The 8342-nt window shown below is 39.5% G+C and overlaps 1 protein-coding gene and 1 long non-coding RNA gene across 2 annotated transcripts in view; both read right to left on the bottom strand.

Moving 5' to 3' along the window:
- LOC117245623 overlaps window positions 1-1487 on the bottom strand; it is a 2427-nt gene extending 940 nt beyond the window's left edge. The window contains exons 1-2 of the long non-coding RNA XR_004500498.1: window positions 1353-1487; window positions 449-511 (exon numbers count right to left, since the gene is read on the bottom strand). This is a non-coding gene — a long non-coding RNA (uncharacterized LOC117245623). The remainder of the gene's footprint in view (window positions 1-448; window positions 512-1352) is intronic.
- A 309-nt stretch (window positions 1488-1796) lies between these two features.
- LOC107215954 (coiled-coil domain-containing protein 171-like) lies at window positions 1797-7472 on the bottom strand. The gene is made up of 7 exons (XM_033511381.1): window positions 7344-7472; window positions 6226-6730; window positions 5358-5474; window positions 4299-4525; window positions 3484-3663; window positions 1996-2172; window positions 1797-1802 (listed from the first exon to the last, which is right to left on the bottom strand). The coding sequence occupies exons 1-7, from the start codon at window positions 7470-7472 to the stop codon at window positions 1797-1799; spliced, it is 1341 nt and encodes a 446-aa protein (XP_033367272.1).
- Between the last annotated feature and the right edge of the window lie 870 nt (window positions 7473-8342).

Below are 8342 nucleotides of genomic sequence, written 5' to 3'. Positions count from 1 at the left end.
GGAAGGAAGGAAGGAAGGAAGGAAGGAAGGAAGGAAGGAAGGAAGGAAGGAAGGAAGGAAGATTAAGAGTATAAAATAGGAAAAAAATTAAAAGCAGTATTAAAAAAGTCAAAAAGCAAACACACACCCAATACTGCTGGTCTGCAAAACTAAAAAATCCAAGCAACCACAGAACCAAGCCCAAACAAAACCCAGAAATACCCAGGAGAATAGGGATCAATAGAAAAAAAATTATGGTAGTAATTTTAATCCCTGTATTAGCTTTCACCACCCTGTTTCTCTTCTGAAAAAAAGTCTCAGAATATTTCTGTTAGCAGGAGTTTTAATGCTGTGTTATGTTACAATTAAATATTGCTGTGTTTGTCTACAGAGGCTGTGCAGCATGAAGGGAGATGCTGTCTCTGAACCTATATCCAAGTGACTTTAATTGTTTGAAAAGCGGACTTACCATCACTTTCAGGACCACGAGGTGCAGCAGTTCCTTTGGGCACAAAGTGAGGCCGAACAGATTCTGTTCAGGGAAAGCAAATTTTCTTCAGAGAAAGTAAAATTTAAAAATGCAGAGCTGAAAGGGTTGTGTTTGCAAGGGAAGGCTCTTATACAAATGTTAATGATTTATAACAGAAAAGAAAGGAAAAATGGAAGGAAGGAGGGAAGGAAGGAAGGAAGTCAAGAAGGAAGGAAGGGAATTAAACATAATAATATAAAAAAAAAATTAAAACACAAATAGCTCCCCAAAACCAAAAACATCCAACCAACCAAGCAACCAAATCCAAACTAAAACCAAAAACTTAACTATATCCAAGCAACTAGGGACCAATAGAAAAAAATAAATCTAACAAACCATTATCCATTTTAATCCCTGTGTTAGCTTTTACCATCCCCATTCTGTTCTGAAAAAAGTCTCAGAGTGGCTCTGTTAACACTAATTTTATTGCTCCACTAGGTTTACATTAAGTGTTGCATTTGCCTACAAAATCTGTGAAGCATGAAGGGAGGTGCTGGGTTTAACCCATATCCAAGTGACTGTAATTGCTTGAAAGGCAGACTTACCATCGCTGTCATGAGCATGAGCCGGAAGTGTTTTGGCTAGTTGGCAGCCAATACAATGCCAAAAAGATTCTATGCAGAGAAAGACTGCATAGAAAGAAATTACGAAGTTTTTAAATTTTAAAGAATTAGGAAATTCACAGTACTGAAATGGTTGTGGTTGCAAGGAAAGGCCATTACAAAAATATTATTGGTTTATAACAGAAAGGAAGGAAAAATGGCCAGGTCTAAAACCGTGCCCATGGAATTAGAAATTTAAGTTTTTTTCACTTTAAGTGACATCCCCCAGGCCCAGGGCTCACTTTGCTGCCTGTTGGAGGGCAGGTTTTGCCTCTTGGAGAGTCTCATGCAGCCACTGCTGGTCCTGCTCCATGTCTTTCAGGAGACTCTTCTGGTGATTCGGAACTTGGTCTCTTCTCCTCAGCTCCTCTGTTGCATCATGGCTCTGTCAGCAGTCAGAGAGCAGAGCTGCTCATCAGCCCAAATAAACTACAACTTTATGCCATTGGCTACTGACCAATGTGGAAGACAAATTGATTGTGAAGTAGATTTGAACCACTGGATACTGAAGTTTTATGAATTTCCCAGCAAAAGCATTGCTGACTCAGAACCCCACCTCCTGCCCCCCGTTTTTAGTATATTTTAGTATATTTTAGTATATTGCTATGTACTGTGTAATGTGTTTTAGAAAACAAAACGATTGTCGGCAAAAAAACTCAAAACAAGCCCCCACTGAAGACTTTTTCTTACATCTTTAAGAATAAAATATCCATAACTTAAAAAAAAAAGCGGCATTGAAGCCTTTTCTCAGTAGCCTAAAAGTCCAGCAGACTGAGCAGTGTCTGTGTATTCACTCCTGTTACTTTATTTCCACGAAGACTGCACTATTTGATTTATTTAACAAAAGGTAAAACTCTGGTGACTGTTCCAGAAGAATAATCTTACCATCAGAGACTCCTTTGAGTCTTGGCTTCCATCATCAATTACACATCTGATCAATTCTAGTTTATTACTAAACTCCTGAAGCCGTCGCTGGCGTTCTTGTGAAACCAATCTTGCCTCATGCTCACACTGCAAAGCTTTATCCAGTTTGTCATGTATATTGTCCTGGGTGATTATTTCCTGGAAAGAGAAAGAAGCTGTGTCTTACTCTGTAACTATATTCAGCGGTTTCCCTACCTGACTTCCTGTGTTCCATTTGCAAACATACCAAATTTTAAAACAAACACATGCCTAGGATTAGTATTGAGGTTTTTTTAACAAGAAGACAGATCACTGAACAATAAAATGGCAGACCAGTTAATTACTGTGTTTTTTATATAAAGAACATCCATGTAAAGTCTTGACATTCATTATTCTATTCAAATTAACACCCCAGGACGCAAACCCCCAATATTTAGAAGGAAAATTATGCAGATCAATGTTCAAAATTTTAGTGCATAGCTTATTAACCCTTGTAAACGCATTTGTGGATTGTTTTTCTCCTCCAAAAATTGTTCCAGAAAGAAGAAGTAGTTCTTTAAGGAAAGTCAAACTTTCCTTAAAGAAAAACGACATTCAAACTACATTCTAAACTACATTAAATCTACAATCTAAAATGTGACTTTTCATTTTACTTTTCAAAGTGTGAATTTTCATCTAACTGTCCCAAAATACTAAGGGAATAAAACCTGTTAAGAACAAAACTTAAGATGATTAGATATTTTTGAACTAAAAAAAAAAATAAAAAAAGTCCATTTTACTAGTTAGGAACAGGAAGGACGAAGGAGCCTTCCATCATGTAGCAGATATGCTCTGCTTAGAAATGTTTGGATTGGGACACACTGACAGTTTCTACCAAGTAGGCTTCAGGCTGGGGAACCCACAGTGTTTCAGTAAGTCAAGCAGCAACAGCAAAAGACTCAGGGGAATTTTGTACATTTTTGCTACTGAGAATGTAGGAAAAGGCTTTTTTCCCCCCCTGCCATAAAGTTACTTCTTCAGGGAAACAGGCCCACCAAAATCAGTATCTTATTTATTATAACATTCATCAACATCCATACAGAATTTAAACTGCTATATTTATATTTCATGAACATTCTTATTTAATACCCTCATTCCAGCTGACTTTACTCTGTTGAAGTGAAATTTTCTTTTAGGTTAAATAAATCACATCAACATTTCCAACAAACGGAAGAACCTGGACTGCTGAAGACCAAACTGTAACTTATACATGATACTTCCTTCTACAAATCAAAAGGAAACTCCAGTGGTGAAGAGGTATTTCTCAATACATCTGACTTCTAGTTTAGTGACATTTACAAGGCAAGTTTTCTGGAAAATTCTGTTAAAAGTAAATCAATTTTATGCTTGTTTTCCAAAAGAACACAAATAAAAAATGTGTAGAAAGGAGAATCTCTTTTGAGCAAGAGTCTCCAGATCAGATATGCTTACATGTTGAAGTGCATTTAATTGCTCTTGAAGTCTGTGGGCTTTTTCAGCATCCTTCTGCATCTCATTGAAAGCCAATTTGAATTCTGCAAGCTGTAGGTGCAGTGAGTGGGATTCTACCTCTGCTGTATGAAGCCTCCGTGATAATTCAAATACTTCTTGCTGCAAGATTGCTATGTTTCTCTGTCAGCAAACAAAAACAAGTTGATGGGCTATAAAGTATGCTATTTTAGCAATAAAACAAATCACATTTAAGACCCAAGAAAATTAAGACAAAACTATAATTTTTCCCTCCATCTCTAAAAGACATACACGAGGGCAAAAGTTTGAACCTGTCACCTACCAAGGGTTACTGCAAATTCTGTTTACAAGGAAGTACAATTTTCACCTAAAGTCTACTATAAAAGATTATGAGAGAAAGAGTTTATCCTTTCATTTTGATTAAAGGTAAGAAGGTTATCTTTACTGAAAGAAAGGTTGGTAAACATGAGAATATAGAAAACATTAATGAAAAGCAACATGGACTTTTACATCAAGACAAAAGCAAATTTGTACTTATAAAGCTAATACAGTTCTGATAGAACTTGGAAAAAAAATCTTTTACTGTGATACACTAAACCTCCACCAAAAATTCTTTTTCAATAAAAGAAAAGACCTATTCACAGCCTAATGTGTGACAAATCAACTTCTGAGTGTCCATATAGTGGTACTTCATTTTCATGGACTCATCACCAGCAAAACAAAGGGTACTATCAAGGGAGCTTCACTGTTTTTGTAAATCTTCTGTTTCTGTGAAGGAGGACTGTAAATCTGCTTACTGTGCTGGGCAGTCTGTCATACAATCCAGCTTCCAGGGCCTGGGCATTTACTCTGTGAAGTCCACAAGCCAGCCTCTGTATCAGGGAGTCCCTCTCCAGGTAAACTCTGCACCCACAAGGGTTCCCTTGAACTGCCTCCATCAATACACTCAGATTGTCCATCAGTTTTGAAAAGGAGTTCCTGGCTGCACTGATGAGTGAGTGTCCAGAAAGCCAGGAGTTTGGATCTTTAAGAAACAACCACAAAAAGGAAACATCAAGCATGTTATTAGTTCCAGTTTCTTGTAATATGTGGTTCTTTTTCATTTAACCAGGAAGAAACCTGCAAATATTCTGAAGTACAGAATACTGTGAATACTGAAACATGGCTCAAACTTTGCTTTTTAAGGATATGAATTCAGTTTATTGAAAACAGCATGATCAAAGAGGAAAGTGCCTAAACCTGAATCTAAACACAATGGCAACTTTTATAGCAATTTAGTGCTTAGCCTTCTGGAAAATACATCGCCTTGTTTTTGTTCTGCTATTTTCCTTTATTCCTATATATTATCCCTCTTCTAATATCCTTTTTTCTGTGACAAAAATGTGAGGACTCTAAAACTACAGGTTAATAAAGAACCAGGGGTGGCAGCAATGCAGATGAACCAAGGGAGCCTGTTTCAGTTCTCAGTGCAAATAAACTCCACAAACACTCTCCAGCTTTCTGCTTCCATGGCTTTATATACTGAAAGGATAAAATATCCTATCAGCCATTAAAGAAAATGAATCTGTTCCAAAAGTACATGAGATGTGATCATTCCGAGAATGTAGAAGAGGGTTATTATTTTACACTGCAATAAAGTTACTCCTTCTGGGAAACAACCCCACTAAAATTTGTGTTGACTAGCTCAGGATATAACCTCTAGTCAAAGGTATATATCATAATATCCAGAAAAATCTCTTCAGATCTATGATCCAGAATAATTTAGATAAAATCCTAAAACTGGAAATTATGTGATCACCCTGAATTCTTTATTTTTTTAATAAATTTCTGCTACAACAATAAACTGTTAAAATTACCTGGTGTGCTGAGAATGTCATGCAGTTCAGAGAGGGAACTGATTATTGCAGCATAGAGGTTAGAGCTAGTCAACCAATCAAGTGCTTCAATACAGTCAACTCCTTCCTCTTCAAAACCTGTGGAACAGAATTGCAGCTAGCAGGATAACTGAATCACGAGGATATGGCAAACTGCTATCTCCAGCTCTTTCAGAAGTTAGCCAAAAATAAGCATATAAACCGCAAATTAATCAGGACAATCTAGACCATATTAATCATGCTTCCAGAACTACTAAAAAATAAAAAAAGTAGATGAATCTTCTAATTTGAAAAACATTTTTGATACCATTAATCCTCGTACGGGGAAGAATCAACTGGTCTGGCAACAGAAGGGGACAAGTAGACATAATCTCTAAAGACAATTTCAAAATCATTTGTTAATATTTTACCTGAATCAGAAAGCAAATTTTTCTGGGTTTTACTAAGAAATAAATATTAAAAATTATTAAAAAAATAAGAGGAAATACCTTTTTAAAAAAAAAACCCAAAAAACAAGGTGATGGTGAATAATTTAGGAACATCGCAAGATAATTACCACACAGAAGATACTATAGTGCCTGGTTCTGAAATCCATAACACAAATATCAAGGATATCAGACAATGCTGAGTTGATGTGTACAATTGCAATTTTTCTTGCAACACTTAACAGACTAGACATTTCCTCTTAGAGTGAAATACATTTGTCAAGAAACATAAAAAACATAAATCCATAAATAATATTTTTCAAAATGTCATTAAATGTCTCTTTATGTTCAACAATAATAATATTGCTCTTTGTTATTCCCAAGCCATGTAGTTTGATGTAACACTTTAAGAACATTCCACTTACGTGCCCCATGATGCCTGCCTCTGGATTCTCCCACATGAACTTGAATTCCAAGGCTTCCTCTTGAGCCATCTGTCCAGACAAAAAAGGAGCAAGAATTTTGGGCCAGAGCTCTAAGCCTGTTAGAGGCCAGAACTGCAATCACAGCTCTTCGGAACACATAAACCAGGTGTTTGGCTCTTCTCTGCCTCAGCCTTGCTTCATCTTGATTGTTTTCCACGTTAGTAGGGAGAACATTAAGGAGGGTCGTGATCTCCTGGTTCACTAATTCACAGAGGTTCACCTGGTCCTGGAGAAGGTCTCTTTGGAAAGACACAGCACATAGTCTGCCATAGAGAGGACACAGGGCCCCTGACAGCAGTGCACAGGCTGCCAGCAGAGATGAGTGGTCCTCGTAAGCATTCGGTAATGTATTTTTCACAGAATTGTTTTCATGGGCCAGTTTCTCGCACATTTGTTCAAGGCCATACAGTTTTTGCCTGTTTTTCAGCACCATTTCTTCACATTCCTGTGACAGAAACAAACCAAGCAAAAATGGAAGAAATTTTAACTGGATGGTTTTCATTGAGACAAGAGCTAAAAGAAAACTGTTAATTTTGCCATTCAAATGATGCATCTAAGGAGCAAAAATTGTTAGTAACGATGTTGATGAAAGTATCTCTTCTAGTAAACAATTACAGAATCAGATGCGTGTCGCTGCCCGCTCGGCCCTTCACACCTCGGCTAGCTCGTGCCAAGCGTCAGTGGCAGGAGTGGGGAACCAGGTGAGCACTGTGTGGCCCGACCTGGAACCTCTAGAGCTCCTCCAGGCTCGGGCTCTATGAGTAGCAGGGCGATGCGAGGTGTGGCAAAGGGAGTGAGAGTGCTCGGAGTCCTCCAATTTCCCAGGAACAAGTTTATTCCAGTGGGTTTTTGCACCAGGAGGCTGCTTGAAATTGTCTGTTGTCTTGTATTAATTGAGAATAAAGAGTAGGATCGGAAGGGTAGTAATGAAAATGGATACAATAGGGTGTGGGGGAGGAGTTTAATAAATCAAATTCCTGGGGCTCAGTGGTTGCCCGTTCCAAGAAGGTCAGCCAGTCCCTCCACAGGAGGAGGGGGTTCTGGACAGGCCTATTTACCTTATAAGTGGGTGCGGAGCGGGCCACTCGCTGAGCCGGCCTCCCTTTATTAGCTTCTTTAAATAACTCTAACAGGGAATCCGGGTACTCGTCAGGCTTTAACGGGATCCCCACCAGGCAAGTGGTCATTGGATTTCCCGCTGCTCCTGTGGATAAGCATAGCTCATCCCGTTGGAGGGACTTTGCTTACATGACCCAGACATTTTGGTTAGGTTGAGGCACGATCCACGTGTTGATCTGGGTCACCAGCATCATCAGGAGCACTGTGGTTGGCGCAGTGTTCGGGGTGGTCATCTTTCTGATGGCTCTTTCTGAAAACAAAGAAAACAAATACTTCACTTAACATAGAGGGATATCAAAAAATCAATAGAGGGAAAGGGGGGTTCGAGGTTTTCCTCCTCCTCATCACTCCCGGGGGTTACGGGGGTGGCCTGCACAGACACGATGACATCCTCTTGCTCGTCTGGTGGCCTGGTGGGATGTTTCGGGACATAAGTTTCACCCACTTTTGTGGGATCCACCTTAGTCCCTGGGGCGAGGAAACGCATGCGTATCCTCGCCCCCAGGTCACCAGATCGAACGGACCCAGGACTTTTTGGGTCTTTTGGTCCCGAATCAGCACTGGAGGGCGATGTTGTAGCCGGTAGTTGCTGGTGGAGGCAAAGTGCTGTGTCACCGGAGGGTTGGGATTACCATCACTACAGTTTAGAAAGTTGATGGTAAACAGTGCTTTCGATAGCCTGTCTTGAGGGGCGCAACCCTTCATGGAATCCCATTGATGGTTGAGGACGCGCTTGAGCGATTGGTGAATTCGCTCCACGATCGCTTGGCCGGTGGGGGAGTGTGGGATGCCTCTCTTATGTGTCACTCCCCAACTCTGCAAGAATTCCTCCAGTTTCCTGGAGGTATATGCTGGGCCATTATCTGTCTTTAGCTCTTTGGGGACCCCCAGCACAGAGAAAGCCTGCATGAGGTGTTTGCAGACATGCTCGGCTTTCT

Source organism: Parus major, chromosome Z (assembly GCF_001522545.3).
Source record: "Parus major isolate Abel chromosome Z, Parus_major1.1, whole genome shotgun sequence".
Lineage (NCBI taxonomy): Eukaryota > Metazoa > Chordata > Aves > Passeriformes > Paridae > Parus > Parus major.
The sequence above is the reverse complement of the archived record's forward strand: the minus strand, read 5'-3'. Positions and strand labels throughout refer to the sequence as shown.

Coding starts and splice junctions, on each gene's coding strand:
- LOC107215954 (XM_033511381.1), bottom strand. CDS start 7,472: ATGACCACTTGCCTGGTGGGGATCCCGTTAAAGCCTGACGAGTACCCG. Junction 3,664..4,298: donor ATGACAGACTGCCCAGCACA/GTAAGCAGATTT, acceptor GTTTGCTGACAG/AGAAACATAGCAATCTTGCA. Junction 2,173..3,483: donor AATTAAATGCACTTCAACAT/GTAAGCATATCT, acceptor TTCTCTTTCCAG/GAAATAATCACCCAGGACAA.